At 42.4% G+C, this 18,805-nt stretch overlaps 1 protein-coding gene across 1 annotated transcript in view; it reads right to left on the bottom strand.

Moving 5' to 3' along the window:
- Nucleotides 1-350: 350 nt before the first annotated feature.
- STAC (SH3 and cysteine rich domain) overlaps nt 351-18,805 on the bottom strand; it is a 71,693-nt gene continuing 53,238 nt past the window's right edge. The window contains exons 6-11 of the mRNA XM_009679738.2: nt 18,626-18,707; nt 14,411-14,475; nt 13,304-13,392; nt 11,442-11,493; nt 11,178-11,315; nt 351-3,423 (exon numbers count right to left, since the gene is read on the bottom strand). Of these exons, the coding sequence (XP_009678033.1) occupies nt 3,325-3,423; nt 11,178-11,315; nt 11,442-11,493; nt 13,304-13,392; nt 14,411-14,475; nt 18,626-18,707 (525 nt within the window). The 3' untranslated portion in view covers nt 351-3,324. The remainder of the gene's footprint in view (nt 3,424-11,177; nt 11,316-11,441; nt 11,494-13,303; nt 13,393-14,410; nt 14,476-18,625; nt 18,708-18,805) is intronic.

Below are 18,805 nucleotides of genomic sequence, written 5' to 3'. Positions count from 1 at the left end.
TCAACTCTACTTAACACTTATGAATGTGTTCTATAGCCAGTCTTTTGCTGCAAGGAGATGTTGAAACAACAAATAGAAAGGCTTAGAATACATTCTGATTTGCTGGAAACAAATGTTTAGGATGGCTTCACCACGAAACTCGGCTCCAATTTCACACATGCTACATAACGCTGCAGAAGAACTATTTTAGAAATGTTTCGCTACGGACAGAAAAAGCAAGTGCTGTAGGTTTTAAATGGATGTGTTCAATAACATCTACTGCTGATGGTTCTAGCAAATGCTTTGAAGGTGGCTAACTGAAAATGATACGATGTCCAATGCAAAGAAGTCAAGAAACATACACTTCTATTCTCCTTCCAACCTTTGCTTACTCTTTATTAAGCAGAATATTAAATTAAATGTGAACATCATTTATCTCCTGAAATTCAATTTTTCTGAGCAAACGTCAGACAGAATCCAGTCCGTCTTCTCTCTGGTTTTTATCTGCTTGTTAATGCAATCTCTCTTGTGAATGGCATATGGTAGGAAAAAATGATGGGATATTCATCTGGTTTCAGAGTAAGGCATCCAAAATTGATTGGCAGAAAATGACCATAAGCAAAGTACTTCATCTTTAAGTATACAAATAGCCAATCTATCATATGCTTAAAGTTAATGTCATGTATGTGATTCTTGTTACATTAGGTATAAATTATGTTCCCATATCAAACAACTGCAAAAACCCAGGAAAAAAGACTAAACCAAAAACAGTAGGGAAAAAGTACCACGAAAGCTTTGATTCAGAAGCAATGCTTTCTCAGATGTAACACAATCCACTAGGGTTTGTTTTGTTTTTTCTCAATCACTTTATTATTTATTGCTCAGTATCAAAAGGAATCAAACAGACATTGATTAAAGGCCATTGTGAGTTGTAGGTAATATTCATATCATTCTTTGAATAGTATGATGCACATTGCAGGGATAAATTGAAATCATGAAGACTGAAATAGGAGGGAATCACAGTATGATGCAATCATGTAAACAGTAGCACATATGTATAGAGTAATATAGATTTCCTTTGCCCACAGGAAAGGCCTGACAGGCCTGATCAAAAATAGCAAACGTTTTAGTTCTAACACACACTTGAATTTTTTCTGTGAACTGGTGAATATATATATAAAAAATCTTATAAAGCAGGGTGGGTTAACATGTCTTTGCTGCTTTTCCTCTTGATGATTAAGGCCTATCAGAATCCTCTGTCCTCCCACTGAGTTTACTGACTACTCAGGAAAATGAGCTGAACAAAAGTTTATTGTTTGCATTGGAAAAGAAAAGCCATTTTTAAATTGCTGATATTCCCATAGATGAAGATATGAAATCAGATGCTTTTGATCAGCCAGGAGGACGTTAATGATTGGTACAGATCACATTCGTTATTGAGAACCAACTTTCACCAAGTTTCAGTAGCTGACACCCCTTCAACTTCCTCTTCTGCAATTAAGTGATATATAAGAGCCACAAAGTGTGTCTCTGAGAGCTTGCAAATTGATCTGCTATGTCAGCCTCTGACTGTGTACAGAACTGCACTGGCTTTCTTAAGGCTTTGCACAAGATCAGCTATTCAAATATGGCAACCCATCTATGGGACCTGGGCTGTGCAACACAGATTCAAACTGCCTCAAAATATGATATAAAAATGAAAGCATTTTTTTAGAAATAGTGTATATCTTGCAAAGGCCTCTACTAACTTGGCAGCATCTGAATTTCTTCTTGTAGCATGGGGATTTAGGACATCAATTTGAGGCCATCTCCAGTAGTGTTAAAGACTGGGATTTGGTCTTGAGCTGGTCAAATAAGGCATGAATTCATCAGGGAGTTCTGGGATAGGACTTAAACTCCATGTCATAATACACGATAAGCTGCTTAAGTGTATTTGGTCCAATTACATCCAATCAAATACTTGGCAATTAGGTTCCTTGTCATTAAACACCATAAGGCCCCTGCCCTACAATGGGATTGGCGCTGGTTGACCTTTGTACATTGGTCAAGCTCCACAGATCCCATGGGCTGCTCTCCAGGTACCACAAGGTTTGTGTGCCCAAAATACACTTGAAGGTGGAGGACTGCATAGGACAAACCATCGACAAGACAAACCTCCCTGTGCAGTCTCAATGGGACTGAGGGGAGGCTCGTGGGGATATAAGCCAACGAGGACTGACTCAAATCAGCATATTTACTACTAAAACTGCAAAACTTCTGTTTAGCAAATGAAGAAAAAGACTTTGGTGTGTCAACACAATGCTAAGACACCCAGTGCCTTTCAGTCACAAATTCTGGATTTCGGTAATTACAGACTTCGCTTCTATATATAGTCTGTCCTTTCCTAGCGCTTTTGGTCTTCGGGGTGGGGGTTAGTTAACCATCTGTTTTTTCTATAAATAGGATCAATATATAAAATCTTTTAAGTGCAATAAACACAGAAAAATAGAAAACATTTCAAGCCTGTGGCTCTCACAAGCCATTTCTCCCATTTCCTCTGTCACCAGATAAAGGAACAGGGAACACAACAGGACGCGTCCAGGCAAGGCTTCTGAGTAGGAAGACGGCTGTTTCTGTGAGCAGCCATCACGCCCAACATATGCGGAGACCTTTTGTTCGTATACAGAGAAAACAGAGGACACAGACGGTTGCTGCTCTTCTGTGTGGTAGGATGACACAGAAAGAGAAAGCTGCCGACTGCCAGGGCACAGCGTGCTCCACAGACTGACAGGAACACGGCATCTTCAAACTGCTGTGTGATGAGACTAAACACCAGGATTAAACGCTTCGGCTGATCGACTGATACCGGGGACAAAACTGTAGGACCACAGCAACACTTTACTACAAGCATTGGACTGTAGTACAAAGACAGTTTGAACAGTATTCCCCCCCCCCCCACACACACACACTTCAAACAGGAAAGCAGTCCAACAGTTTTCTAAGACACGAGAACAGGACATGAGTTTAGTCCTTCAGAACAGCTGTCTGTCTCCATCAGGGTCATAATAGTCATCTTGCACCAGAAACCAGACCAGACTTTTTTCCCCCTTACCTTATTCTTATTAGTTTTCAAGGGCCTCTCATTTCCCCAGTGGTTTCTGACTATGTTTTCTTTCAATCAATCCACTTTTCGTATACCTTAGTGTTGCTGTGACAGTCTAAATGTCTTTTTCTTCTTGTAGTTGCAGTTTTCTCGCTCTTCCCTGAACATCTGCAAGACAGCCCATCTGGGTTGACACAGTGTGAGATGAGGCAGACAGGCATTGCCAACAAAGGGCTCCTACTGCAGCGAGCGGGCTGTTGAAATCAGATGTTTTCTAAGACATCTATGGGGACAAAGCCTTTCTTCTTCCCGCTGTACACTTTGATGAAGCCATCGTGTTCCTTTTCAGAAGTCACGCAGATCTGAATGCAAAGAAGGTATGACAATAATAAACTCTCTGTCATGATTGACACATTATTCCAGGCTATTTAGCATGCGGGCCAGTCTTCCTGCTAGTTACTCTCGTAGGCAGACTAATCCTTTTTAGGGTCTCCCCGCTTTGATAAGAAACTCTAGCTCATGTATTTACCGACAAACCTTCCGTCTGCCTCCCTGTAGCGCCACATATACATGGGACGCATTAAAACCAGTAAGAACTTTGTTGTGGATCAAAGATTTTGAAGCTTGAATTATGACTTCGGCCTACTGTACCATGGTTTAAGGTGGACATCATTGTCTTTATGAGAGGGAGAAGTGGGTAATTCAGACCATGAGCTATTAGCACTAACTGAATTGGATCCCTGGGGTAGAATGACTGAGCACTCCAATCAAAAACATAATCTATTGTTTGGGCTAAAGCACATGGAAACAGTGGGAGAGGCATGTAATTTATACCACTTAGTCAAGGCGCTGTTGCAAAAAAGCCAAGCTATTTGTGGAACGAATCCCTAGCGTAACAGCTGCTCCCTCTGCGTCCATGTCACCATTCAAAACAGAGAGATGTGTAAAGCACACGTACACAGAAAGGTGTTACCTGTTGCTAATGCTGTTAGCTAGATGTTGGTCTGTGGCTCTGAGAAAGAGCACAAAACCTTCAGTGATGTGAGAACAAGCCTGCAAAGAAGCACCAGACTAAGCACGATCAAGCACGTCAGAGTGTCCAAGAGTAGGAAAGAGCATCGTGGGTGAAAGACCTTCCTTCTTGGTTCAGCTGTGTGTGGGAAAGGAAGCCTTTGCCACTTCTCTGTAAATGGACTTAGCTTTTCTAAAGGCACACCTGACTCCCTCTCTGTGCTCTCTTCCTAACTAAAGTCTGCAAGACGTCTAATTTTTCGCATGAGCAGGGAAAAAAACCCCAGCATCTCCCGATGGGCTCCTCAGTAGGTCTGCAGCTCTCACTAGCAATGCTGCCTCTTGCGCTTAACCGATTTTCCCCAATGTCTCGTACAGTCAGCAGCATGGTTTGTTGGCAAAATAAAAAGCTGAGCTTCCTGAACACTGCTTTCTTCCTCCTTGGAGTGACAAAATGATGGCGGATTTGGCCTTTTAGAAGTCTTTTTTGGTTCTGCTGCTGGTCTGCTCTTTGAGGTCTCCTTGATATCAGTGGGAATGCTCTGCTACGGTAACAGCCTTAGATCTTCACTGGGTATAAGGGGTACGTATCCTTTCCATAAAAACTTTTCTCATATTACATACCAATATATAAATTGGAATTCTCCCAAATTCCAACTGAAATGCTCTAACACTAATACACTAACTCTTGCATGCACTGACTCCCAGCTGGCAGAGTTTTTCCCACTCCTTCCCAAGGAAGGGGATGTGTCGGAAGGGAATAGAGAGCATGGCCACATATGCCACACTTGCTAATCCTGTGCCAGTCAGAGGTCCTCTGGGGCTGTGGCAGCCGCTGGAGCTTTGCACAGCCCTGGAGATGCTCCAAATTCTGCAGTTTCAGAAATGAGAGAACACAACACAGTCTTTAGCCACTTTTATCCTCATCACCTTTCGTGAGCACTGCCCTGGAGCTCAGTTTAATCCAAGGATTTCCCCTACAAGTTGTAGCCTTGGGATCTGGCTTTTGGCTTACTTAGGTGGGTGTAAAGCAAGGGTAACCCCTGGAGTGTAAATAGTTATATCCAGAGTTTTGGGCTTGGCCTGATGAAGCAGCTGCCACTGTGGTCTAACCCTGATGACAGATGGCAAGCGTGATGGCTGTGAAGGTACAAGGATACTGTAGCTGCCAGCAGGCACTAACAGCTTGCTGCAGCAAATTAGAAGCTGCTTAAAATGGCAGCTACTCAGGCTGGCATGTTTTGGGGGAAGGCTGCCAGCCCGCCAAGGTAAATGAGCAGCAACTCCCCAGTGAATTTGGTAGCAACATAAATGGAGGTAGAATTTTTTTTCTTGGAAAAAAAAAGAAAAAAAAAGGACCCTGTCATAGGAGATTATTAATGGGGTAAGCCATGGATTAAGCAGCTCAATATCAGGCTGTTTCTGAGTCATCAAGTGGCCCTCAGAAATAACTGAAAATGGCATGCAATATTAGAAAGTCACTTCCATACTCTTCCATCTCATTTTGATAGAAATGCCCCCAAACAAAAAACCAACTGTTTGAATCCTGACTGTTTTCTGAACTTATTAAGATCTTCTCTTCTCAGGAGTTCATACCTATCACTCAGCAATGCGGTAGATGGAGGAGATGAGCAATTAGGAAATGATCCTTTAAGCTGCATGCTCATTAATATGCCTGTGTTTCTCTAAGCTCTATGCTTTGAATTTGGGCTCTAATGGAAAATTCTCTTTGTCCAGGAGTAACTTTGAATTCCCACTAGTTTTTTTGCTACTATCTTTTACTAACTCTTCTCTCCCTCATATCTTTTAACCTTCTGTCAGCCGCAGAGTGGTTCTGACCAAACAGGATTTGGGTTATGAGGACAATGCAGTTTCAAGGGGTGTTCTGGAGCCTGCAGACACTGCCAGGCCAAGGGGTCTGTCAGCTCAAGTCTTCTATTTATCTGTAAGAATGACATAGCACAATGGCACTGTGAGTTTCTGTAGCTACTCCTGCCATGGCGTTAAAGTCCTTGCCACAGTGAGCTTTGTGGAGGGAAATGGTAAGCAGTTCTGTTTTCATGTCCATTCAGTCATAGTGCCTGTGATCATGACAGGTTTTATATCAGCTGTTCCATTAGCTTTTGGACTGAGAACACGAGCTTATTTTACATAGGCCCTTAGGGTTTTAAAGATGACCTGCACTAGACTGGGTCAATAATGGGTTGCTCTCAGGTTCTGGGTTCTTCCAAAATTTGTGCGCCAGAGCATCTCTCAATGAATGGGGACAGATATCCCTGTCCACCAAACTGATATCAGTGGAAATCGGAGTCAGCTGGAAAAAAGCCCTTTTCCCCTTAAGCATAGATGTGAGGTGCAGCATTTATTGCAGGGGAGCACACGAGGAACTGCAATATCACTTTCTGAGCTGGATTTGTGGTGTAAGTGATTCAGTTTCGATGTGTAAGGCACTGCGGTGCAGCTGGTTTTCAAAGGCAACTGAGCTGTGCTCTTAGAAGTCCAGCTCCTTTTGGACTATCTCAGGGTGAAAAATGTGGGGGCCTAAAGCCACAAAGCATCCAGACTACTCTGAAGAAGACTCTACCAAGCCTGGTGGAGCCCCTGGGGCTGGTGACCCAGCTGCAACCCTGCCTTGTTGAGCTCAGTGTCCGGAAAGGCTGGGCTTATGTTTAAGCCCATTCCTAGGCTCTCCCAAGGTGGCTGTTTTTTGTAGGTGCGTTTGTGAGTTTCGGCATCAGTGGCGTTCAAGTCCGGCTTTGGGGGAGGATCAGAGCTGTACCTAGCTGCTAACGTACACGTGCTGAAAAGTCTCTCATTTTCAAATTCAGGTGACAGGGTGTTGGGGTAGGAGGGAAATATGTCCTCTAAGCTCCAGCGCTACGGGACAGCAAGGCTTACAACTCTGCTTCGGAGGTTGCGACTATTGCAATAAGAGCGGCCCATTTGCAGTTACTTCAAAAGCCAGTTGGGAGACCCCTTCTGTAGCAGAGCTAGTTTAGAAAATACATCCATTGCAAATTGAATCTGTTGCACAGACCTTTGTGCAAAACTACAGCCCACTTTTGGAAAGAGCAGAGAGCTTCTGATTGCCAGCCTTGTTACAAATGCTGTGGTTTGGGACCGTTTCTATTGCACAAGATCACTTGTGCAATTTAAAATCAGTTTTACACAAAGGGCCCAACCACAAAATGGTTTATATTAAAGTAACTGTAGATGTCAGTGAGGCTGACAGTGAAGGGTGAAGGCTTTTCTTTTCTTTTAAGAGGTTATTTCCTTTAGTTTAACTTTCAAACAATAGATTATTATGACTTGCTTAAAAATGAGCAGCATCAAAAATGTTAAAGGCATTTAAAAAGAGATGCTTTTCCAAGTCCTGATAATGCTTAGATACACCTTTTCAAAATGGTGCCTTTGGTCAAAGGAGTCTGTAGTCATGCAAAGAAGCATTTGTATAATGGATGGTAATGAATTCAAGTAGGCTGGAACAGAAGTTACAGGCTGCAGAAAACTTTATATATCCAAGTGAGGGTACAGTCACAGCTGGAAATTATGCAGCCAGTATTGTCTGTGAGATGGCTTTAAAAAAGTGGAGAACCATCATAAATTGTCTGATTTTGGTTTTCCTCCTAAGACTCTTGCTCTACAGATACCAGGAGCTAAGTTTACCTTCTCTCTCACAGATTCCTGATTAAGCTCTGTAGTAACCAGTTGCCTTCTGAATTAGCTTTGGGACCCACAAATCTGTCAGTGAACCCTAAACTGCAAAATGATGCTGATACCTCTGAAGCAGAACACTTTTCCTGCTCCGGGCTGGGTTTTATATTTAATAAAGAAATTTTCAAGGCGTCTTTTGTGAAGCCTAGCCTGTGCATATTGCATGAGATGCGTGAGTCAATTGCATTATTTTCCTCTCAGTCCTGCTCTCTCTCTGAGTATCAGCTTTGAATGAAGCAGAAACTCAAAATGTTATTCATAGGGCTTGAAACTGCAAAGCAAACCCAGAGAAAGACTCACCCACTGTGCTTCGAACTTTGAAAACGTCTCCGCTTGCCTAAAACAGCTTCTCTTAAGGTGCCTCTGTTGATGTTCATATATTGCTTTGCGTAAAAAATACCCATCCTTTTTTTGCCTTTTGCCTTCAAGTGCAGCCTCCAAACCTGAGAACATTCGTACAAGGCACAAACAGGAGAGAGTCCTGCAGTATAAACCACGGATGGCGTCTAGCAGGGTACTCAAAATTCGCACCACAGTCACTGGTTAAGTTTTCCTGCTGGCATATCTTCCTCCCCTTCCGTTTCAAAAAAGGCTCTGGACTCGTGTTAGACCCTGCAGATTGCAGCCCAGCGAATTAACAATGTAAAATGGGGAGAATCTGCCCCATGACAGTAACAGGAATTTATTAGATCATTTAATGAGTTGATATCTTCCTATTAAACTTTTTTTGCTGAAGTGATGCAGAACTGGTAGCAATGAATAATCTCCCTTTCTTGCTAACCTGGAGGAAGTCAGTGCCTTGCATGTAGTACGTACATTGCACTCACATTACTCTGCACACTGTGCCCAGACACAGCTAAAATGGCTTGTTACATCCCACAGAAATCCCCAAATGGAATGAAAAACAAAAAAACCTACCAAACTTTTCCCAGGAGCCCTATTCAAATGATTGTTTTTTCTTTTTCTGCCCGCCCTGTTTCTCAGGGAAAACGGTGGGGAAATTAAGAATGGAAAATAAGAGGAACGCCCAAAAGAAAGAAGAAAGGAAATTTGATTCTGGAAATGTAAAATAATTTTTTAAAAATCAAAAAGTCCTAGTAACAGTTAAAAAGTCTCTCACAACAAGAGCTGTTGTACCATGGTGAAAGCAAAGGTATTTGGCTAAAAAAACAAAATGGAAGAGCGGTCCGCCTTTCGTGCCGTTCAGGTGGCGAGTGCCATGGTGGGCACGTGGCTAGCAGGCTGGGCTGGCTGTCCTTGTGCTCCTGTCCTTGTGCTGCTGCTGCTGCCTTTCGGTCCCTTGTTGGCTGCCAGCTCCCACCGTGGGCTATCACTGGTGGCTCAAACCCTGCCTGGGGGCATGGGGGAAGCCGATGAGTGGCCACAGCTTCCCTGCAACTGTCCCGCCTAGAAATTACTCCGAGTAGTCTGGAAGTGCCTTGACTGTCGCCTCTTTGCAAAATTTGTGGGAGGGTGGAGCAAGACCTGTTGGCTCCACTCCTTTCCTCTCACCTCTCTGCACTCCTGGGTCTGATCTCAGCACCCTGGTTCATACCAAACATTAATTTCCTTTTCTTCTTCTGCAGTATCTCCCAAGTGGTGCGAGAACCTGGTAGCAGCTGCAGCCTCACACACAGCCTCAGCATTTGCATGAGTCTGAGATCAAGAGGAATAAGTTGGCTTAAAAGTGAGGAACGGGTAAACCGAAGAATGGTTTTGTCCCTTTGTTTACCTCCTGCCCTGAACAGAGTGGGTGAAACGCTCCTGACTGCCAGCTCCGCTGCGAGCCTGCTATGAAAGAAGGACCATAGGACATCCTCGTGTTTCGATATGGCTGCCAGACCTGCCCACTTGGAAACTGTGGTCTTGCAAGAAATGATATGGGAAAATTGGCCCGCACTGCTTGCAGCAGGACCTGACACGCCCGCTGTTACGATGGGACTCGAACTGAGACCGTTCCCTCGTGCTGGCTCGCTGAATTCCCACGCTCCAACTTCCCCAAGCTCTGTCCTTGTGCATAGCTTATACCAGAACACAAAGTGTGCACAACCTCTTGTTCTGCTTTGCTAATGTTTTTCCCTCTGTATGCACATATACAAACAATGAAAAGAGGCACTGGTTAATGGCATAATAGGGCTGTGGTGAAGAGTGTGTCTTGATTTGCTCCAGCAGGTAAAATTTTGAGTGTCTTATCTCATTCGAGCAACTTCAGGGCTGTCCAATGTACTATGGGCACAGTTAAGATATATTCTGGATGCTGTATTGTTATGGCTCCTTTAAAGAGCTGGGTATTCCCAATGACTGTCAGCATGCATACATTTTTCTCTGGCACAAGACAGCGGTAACAGGATGAATTAACAATACCCACTGCCAGAGTGAAGTGCTACACAGGTTCTCTCTTAAAAAAAACTATGGCACTGAATTCAACGCCAATGCAGCCTTCTACCTTATTAAAATCAATGGCCTTCCAAGCACTGCAAGGCAAACACACCCTGGTAATGTGAAAGCAAAGGGAATGCCTTATGGGTAGAAGAAAATTAGACTTCATAAGATTCAGTGGGAAAAAGATGACTTTCTATTTCATCTAAGTGTTAGAGAACTCAGGCTATGCTCAACCCTTAGACAGCCATCATCTGGTTTGTATGAGCATGTGCCACAAGCCAGTCTTTTAATGTAGGTTTTGAGCCACATTCTGCTCTCATTTTATTCCAGTGCAAGGACCATAGAAATCCTTTGACAACACTACCAGACTTGACACTTGAAAGTATTAAAAGTCTGCAACTAGAATTCCTCATAATGGCTTTTCTACGGGGTGTTTCCCTGATTCTGCCTTCACTTTTCCTCTGTTACAGGTTATGCACAATTACGCAAGTTATGCACATTTACGCAATTTATGCACAATTGCTGGAGCTTCCTCTTGGGTTTGACCTGCAAAAAGCTTATAATGGTGTTCAGATCTTTAGGTGAAGCAAGGTCTGGAGAGACAACTACAGTCTTTTATTAGATGAGCTCTAACAGAGAGAAGCAAAACAGGCTATTTTTGTCACATGAGGTCTATCTTTAAAACTATATGTCCTTCAAGCTGTCCCTCTGAAGTCAATAAGAGAATGCATAACACGTCAAGTTACGCATCTTTAGGTATGTCTGTGAGACTAAAAATTTAGGCTACTTGAGGTAGAGAGCATGTGTTTGCACAAGGCCACCGCTGCTCCTAACTGGCTACTAGACACTATCGCCACACAGTTAATAAATCTTGAAGAGGATATAAAATTGCAGTGAATAGGGTCTGCCTGTGCTCATCTTGCACAGCTTTCTTTCCGGTTACATCAGAACGACTCCTGGATGCTTAAGTCCTATGGGGATCCGGCGTAGGAGAGGCGTGCTCACTTACTTGGTTCTCTTTCAGCGTTATCTGTCCTTGCTCCCTGCATCCAATGAATGTCCTGATACACCTGTAAATCTTTTCATCATGTTGCACTCTTTGAACAAAGTTAGCAGGAAAAAATCCAGTTCTGTCTTCAATTTTCCCCTGTGGAGAAAATGCATGGGCAAAAGAATGGTGTTAACATTAGTAGCTTAAACATCAGCACAGTATTGAAAAATAACATTCCTTTTCCTTTGAAAATAAGACAAATATAAAATAAGGAGCACATACCTTCCACCAGTCTTCATTGGAGTCTTCCAGAAGAGTGATCATATCCCCTGGCCTGTAATTAATTGAAGAAAAATGGATTAAGATGACTCTTAATGGTTATGCTACATCACCATCTGCGCTTACATTCTAATAGGAAGGTCATTTTATCTGAGCATTTACTGCAGGTAGACTCAATGAGGCAGCAAGGACTTAAAACATACACAGCAATGTAGAAAGAGACTCTGTGTATATTGGCTGAAAATTAGCCAAGTTTTACTCTCGGTTCTCAGTTACATAGATACAAAAGTTACTGAAGCCAACGTGTTTAACTGCAAGCTTTCTTCCTTTGGCATTAATCAGGTATTGATACTAAGGCCTCTGCTGCTATTCCCCAAAACTTGAATTCTTTTCTTTATCCTGGTGCATTTTTTTTACTAGTTCAACCTAAAATTCAAATTAGGAATAAAATCTGTGATGCTGAACTGATAAACAGTACTTGTGAATTTGTCCGTGGGTGTTTTTGCTGTTGTATCCTATTTTGAGCAGGATGGAAGGCAGTGTACCAACATGTGGCTAGCTCAGAGTACGCACACTCTATGCAGTCGTGCTCTCTAATATTCTGCTATTTATTCCCACTTCATCAAAGCTCTGTCAGTGAAACCTGTTTTCTGATCTTAGATTATAAGCCCAATCTTCCGCTTTCATTTAGGGCTAGATCCTCATTGTAGGTCAACATCTCCTGTGAACTGGATTTTTTGCTTCCTGTTTAATAAGAAACAGTTAAAAATACAATCCCTATTTGTTACAGGCATTATTCTGTTACGTGGAGACACTTCATATTGTTGGGACACATCACTCTATCATCTCTGTTTTCAAGCTGTGATTGCAGAAGGAAGGCAGCAGGAAAATAGTTTTATTTAGCTGACAAAGGCAATTAGTCAGCAGGGACATAACTCTGCCCAGGAATGTCTTTTTGATTTGAATGGGACATATTTACCTTTAAAATGCGTGGTGCAGGGTTGTAATTGCTAAGTATCAGCATCCAGCTGACTAGCTCCAAAGTAGAGGTAGGAGAATAATTTGGCTGGGAATGCTAATAGCTAAATGTGCTGAACTGATTTTGTACGGAGAGGTGAGCAGTTGTGTGACCTCCTTCCCCTCAGTGGTGGCAGTTCATCAAGATTACTATGCAACTGTAATAACCCTGTGCTGCAGAAAGTACGTGACAGTCCATTTTCAAATGGATTCATCTAAGAAAGTTCTCTATACCTGATTCAACATATTTTTGTGGATAAGGGGCATCTCTTTGATTTTATTAAAAATAATGGTTGATATTTATTCTCTTTTTCTTGCATATGATGTGGGACTCAGTTTATAGTTGTGGTGGCAGCACAAGAGCTCTCAAATATAGCTGCACTGTATGACGGACTGCAAAGACCGACCTAGCAGGCCCTGGCAGAGCACGCATAGAAGATATGAACCTGTCCAGGAAGCCGCTGGAGGTGGCAGCAGTGGGGGCCTCTTTGGTTCAATTGCCCAGATGTTGTCATTGCTGCTGAAGAGCGGAGAAATAAGCACTCAGTCTTTCCTCTGGTACTGTGGGATCTGAACCTGACTTTTCCAACTTGTGATGTGTTTTTTAAACATTTTACCTATTGTGCCCTTGTCAAAAAGTTGGTCTTTTTGACCAACTGAGGTCAAAAAGCTTTATATCTATGTGTCTATGAGAAGTTCTTTGCATCTATGATTAGATCCCTCTGTAAAACTGTCTAGAAAAATGACAGAAGGAAAAAAAGCCTATCCACCACAAAACACTCATATACAGCCATATAATTCTTGGTTTGCATAGGTCAAATAATCTAATAAAAATGTTGGCGTTTTACCTCATCTCCAAGTCTTCATTTTCTTGTGGTACAAATTTGTACAAGGCAACATAGGTGTTCATTTGTAACGTGTTTTTATAAAATGTTCCCTTTAAGAAAAAAGATAAAGAGAAAATGTAAATATCTGTCCTGAGCAGTGTTAGGAATGAGATGTAACATATGGTACCATATCTGGAGCTTAGTGGAATGTGGGAAATCCAGGAATTTGGTTCATTTTGTTACAGGCATAGGGACCAGGGCCCGATCTTCCAAGAAACGAGTGAATCTCATTGCTTTCACACCTTGCAAGACTGCAGTCCAGATACACTATGAGTCACTAAGGTAGTAAATGTCTTCATTTAAAAGTATGATTCTCTGAACCTCAAGATCAAACTTCAGTCTTTCAAAGACATACAGAAATCTGCACAAGCTTGGCCTTTTTGGGCGAGATCTTAAAAACGAATCTGCCTTTTGCTCTCTGTTAATGTCTGGATGGGATGAGCCCTATAACATATTCCTGGCATTATATAATATGTCTATTACACAGTCATCATTATGGATGAGATATAGCTATACAGCTGTTTTTGTTCCAAAGAACAGAGAGGGAAAAATGCACTTTCTTAAACTCAAGGCTGTTTGCACTGTCCCTTCTACAGAGAGCCTGGTTACTCTCTCTCCACCCCTTCTCCCTAATAGTCACTCACACAGGGACCACTGGAAAACTGGAGCAGAAAAAGTATCTAAACCAAAACATAGATGATTTTTCAAATTATGTTGGATCTGTTATATTTCTGTTACTGCAGTTCTATTGTAAGGACATGGCTTCCCCGCTGGATCTTTTCAGTTTACAGTATCAGTTTGTAATAAACAGATGAAAGAAAATAAAAGTGATGATAATGGGTCTGGATCAACCAGAGAGCCATCGAATCCTGAATACTGTTTCCAACCACTGCCAGTGGCCCAGAAATTGTATAAGAACATGGTAGTCAGCTATTGATGCTTCCCTGGAAGAGTTTCCCAGGAATCCTACAACAATTTCACAGTTCAACGACCTTCGCTGTGTATAAAAACAAGCCTTTTATATGCCTCCCCATTCCCATTGCATTCTCACTAAGATTTTGCCCATACCGGGGAATGTATACTTTTTGGTTCTTCTCCAAAGTGTTCTGTGCCGTTTTCGGAGTATGTAAACACTGAAATAAAGCAGACACACAACATTTTAGGAGTAGTTTCACCTCAGCAGGATCATCTGCGTTTTGTTAATCTCTTCTTTTTCCCCCCTTACTTTCCATCCCTTGTTGTGCTCTCCTCTGAATCCTATTACACCCAAACAAAAGCAGATATCCCACTAAACTTGGCACATGGCACTAGACAATCCCTGTCCTGAAGAATAAAATACATCATTTTGATCAGATGAAAGTCCATAGGTGAACAGACCAAGGTTGCACAGCACTGGGAGTAGAACCCAGGTCCCCCAGTTGCATTGCTGTTGAAAGCCTAGCAGCCTTTCTTCATACTGCATGCCGTACTTTAATGGTTTAGGATCTGCAGGATTTCTGTTAAAGGCAACTGCAAAACTTGGTGAGCATGTATGAGCAGCACGCATGGAAGTATGTTCCCAAAACCTCTTCTTCCCCTGCCTTGACTCTCTTTCTCTAATTGTTTGATAGCCGCCTTTGCTCTCTCCAGTAACCCCTGCCTTGGATCATCCCAAACTTGCTCCAGCTACCTCACTGGATGCTCTACTGCTACTTCTGATTTTATAGGGGTTACCTGAAGTGTGGCTCACTGAGGACTTCTTTTCAACATGTAGTGCTTTTAAATGGGGATGGGTTATCTGAGATAGAGGCCTGTATGTGTGAAAACCTGGTACTAATTTACTAAATCAGAAGCTCCACTGACTACTAAGTGAATAAGACAACAGCCACAGTGGAGCAGGTTATCAGCATCTAACAGTATCTGCTACCTAACCAGTTACACTCTTGTAATCACTTCATGAGCTGGCTGATGCCTGTCTTCAGTTTCCTCCCAGAAACCCACAGTGGCTTTACTACATTGACTGAATTCCTCTTTCACTTTCTAAGAATTGCCTGGTGTTTCCTGCTTCTGGATAAAGTCTGAGTACAATTTTAATAGCTGGAGTGCTCGAGCAGCTAAAGCTCGATCAGTGTCTTCTCTTACCATTTACCTCTGCAGTTGTTTTGAACAGAAGCTGGATTTTATGGTCTCCAGTAACAATTTGGAAACCTCCAAAGCACTAATAAGAAGCAGATTGATTGTTTGAGTGTATTTTCCTCTTGTTTTTCTATGATATAGTCTCATATACTCAGGGGGAAAAAAAAGGTCAGGGAACCACCAAACTACTGGATTTCCCTCCACCTCTGCTATTTCATTTTCACTTGCTCACCTGTCTTCCACGAACACATATTACTGTGGCTATTTTATATTGTAAACGACAGCCAGGCAAACAGTCTGTGAAGTTTTCCTAGTTAGATAGTAAGGCTCTTTGACAATAGAGAGAATGGTACTTAGACGTTGAAAAATGTGTTGCTCTTGCTGTAAAAGAGGAGAGATTTTGCCTTTTTAGGCAGCCAGAGCATGCACAGGGAAGAGAAAGGTACAGTACGAAGTAACACACATCCATCAGCACATACAAGCACATAGGCTCCGATACAAATGTAAGGGAATTTTGTAGTCATAAAGTTCAAAGACCTCTGAACACAAAGACATCATGTGATCTGATACCTGCAGAATTAAATCAGAAAATGCCCCAGGTTGTGTCTAGGTGATTTGCCTGTGGCTGACCTGGGGCCTCACTGTGTTCTTCACCAGGTCCCATTGTGGGGTGACTTTGGCCCTGCAAACAGCGGTGAGCACTGGAGGCGGAAATCTTAAGAAAAAAGCTGTTTCCAGGACAGGGGTGTATATGTGTCTAGCATCCATATAAAGCGAAGTAAAATGCTGCTGGCCCAATGTGGCAGTGCTCAAGTTTAGCTCAAAGCACCATGCACAGCTTCTTGGGCGTAGGAGAAAAGAAGATAGAGAGGCAAATCCAAAAAGTCCTGGTAAATGATTCGTTGGGTAACCAGGAGCATTTTGGACGCGCAGAAAGTCATTCACCATAAGCAAAAGCAAATGTTTCGCTAGAGCAGCACATATGGGGTAATTTCTGCTTGGTGACAGAAATACAAACCTGTATGCGGAGAACTGCTCACTAAACTGGGCTTTGCCAGGAGGGTTTTTCACATTTGAGTCAGGGTGGCAAATGCTCAAATCCCTGCTGAAAACAGGCTCATGCATGTCATTTAGAGTACATTTTGGCCTGCAGGACTTCTGTTACTGATAGCAATTTGCAGCAGTGAAGAAGTATAACTGGCTTAGAGGAGGCTGAAGGGCTGGAAACTGGGCAAGCCATCTTAGAGTTGTAAACTAAGCAGCTTCGCTACAGTATGTGTGCCAGTGCCTGAATGAGAGCACTTTCCCTTGAGATTGCTGTTATGTATCTATAGGTGTGATTACACTACCACACATGTGCTGAGTCCTTCCACCCTTCTGTATGCCGTATCTTTTTTGCCGTTTCCCTTTAAACAAAGAGATTCAAGTGTGCATATTCCTAAAATCTTATTTGAAGGAGTCAGTTTTATTATGGAAAAGAAAAAGAACTAGAATGGACCTGATTCATCAAGGTATTAGTGATGGCACTGCCTACCAAAACAGCAGTGGAAAACTGAAGAAAAAGGAGTGATGTATCACCCTGTAACAACATTTTGAGTTTGTTAAATTTTTAATCTCTGTTTAGCTCGTGGTCTCTGGATATTATTAGGAGATGCACGAATCTGAAGACCATAGAACTATGTAGTTCATGTCTCCACACAACAGAAAACCAACTGTTTTCAAATTTGTTTGCCCTAGCAGCAGCAGAAAAAAAAAAAGTCGAAATTCTGACAGCCTGAAAGGGGTTTTACCATTTCCATGGCTTGTGCAAATAGTGCGGGCAGTTTATTAAAAATCTACCAAGGGGAAATTTTTGGAGCGACTGATGCATAATTTATACCCTGAGCCTCCGAAGGATGGATTGTAAAAAAGCCAATGCTGATCAAAGGAATTGTTAATGTGCCGCAGAAGTTATTTGGAGATTTGACACATGCTGAGTTTTTAAACTAATCTCTTTGAGTAAGTTCCTTGAATGCCTTTCAGGGCATTCAGTGAATGCAGATCTCATAGAAAAAAAGTTTCTTTGGGGTTCAGAAATGAAATTACTGAACGACAATGAGAAAAAGTTATCTGAAAACTCAGACACGGCCAAATTAATCTCAGGTGGGCAGGATTATACAATGTGAAGCAGACTGAAGTCTATGCCTTTTAACCAGGTCAGGTCAACTCACACTTTCAAAAAGGAAAAGCTAAATACATCATCAGGAGAAGGCAGATAACACAGATGAGATGTTCACAAGATGAAAAGGAGAAAATGACTGAATGCAGTGAGAAGAAGTGATAGGGCCAGGTGAAAAGGGAGGCTATAAGAAGGAGGTGGCATAAAAGGGGAATAGACAACTGCAGTGCACATCCCTCTGAGATCTAGCAAATCAGCTTCCACGTGCTGTTGGAGAAGGCACTGAGATGGTTTGAGCCTGAAGCTCTGCTGAGTGCTCCAGACCTCTTTTGTGCTTATTGCTTCCCTCACCATGACTGAATTTGAGACCAGGGTCATCAGTACCATCCCTCAGTGGTTAAGATTTCATCACTTAGCTCTGGTCTTGAAAGCCCATCAGAACAATGCCATAAAAACATTACTGCAAAGCAGAAAAAGGAATTGGGCTATTAATATTCCTGTGGCACATACTATAGCTGTACTGAGAGGCTGCAATTATGACCAAGATTCATTGTGCTAGATATTTTACAGCCAAATGGTTGTTATATGAATCAGTCCCTGTCCCAAAGGAATTATCGCATATAGAGACGAGCAGACAAGTCAGACATATGGCAAGAGAAAGGAAGTATTATTTTTGTTCCACTTCACCAATATGGAACTGAAGCATGTTAAGTGTTTAGTCTGAAGTCATGCTTGTGAAGCAGAAGAGCTAGAGAGCAGAGCTGAACCCTTGTCCAGTGACAGGCCCGGACACTACAAATTAAGAAAACCAGTGGCTTGGATCTCATCTGAATGGCAAAGTGCATTCCCCAGATCCTTACACCAACTGCTTGCCCCAAACCTCCCTGCCGTCCAAAATAAAAACACTGCTAAAACATGATCATGCCATTAAAAAGTCTAAAAAGATTGTACTCATGCCTAGCATGCAGCCAATACATCTGACTATGCTAGCCTGGCCTGGAGGTGCTCACCACTGTTGCTCCGTTTCCTGCTGATGTCAAGGGTGCCTCCAGAGCTATCAGCTTCTTCAGGAACTTCTGCCAGGTCGGAAGTCTGTAGGGGAAGAAAGCAAAAATAACATGGGATAAGACAGAAAGTGATGAGATGAAATAAAACTACATAAGAACCTTTAGGAGAGTGCAGCAGCTGGG

Source organism: Struthio camelus, chromosome 2 (genome assembly GCF_040807025.1).
Source record: "Struthio camelus isolate bStrCam1 chromosome 2, bStrCam1.hap1, whole genome shotgun sequence".
In the NCBI taxonomy this organism is placed as follows: Eukaryota; Metazoa; Chordata; class Aves; order Struthioniformes; family Struthionidae; genus Struthio; species Struthio camelus.
This window is presented reverse-complemented; position numbering and strand designations above follow the sequence as displayed.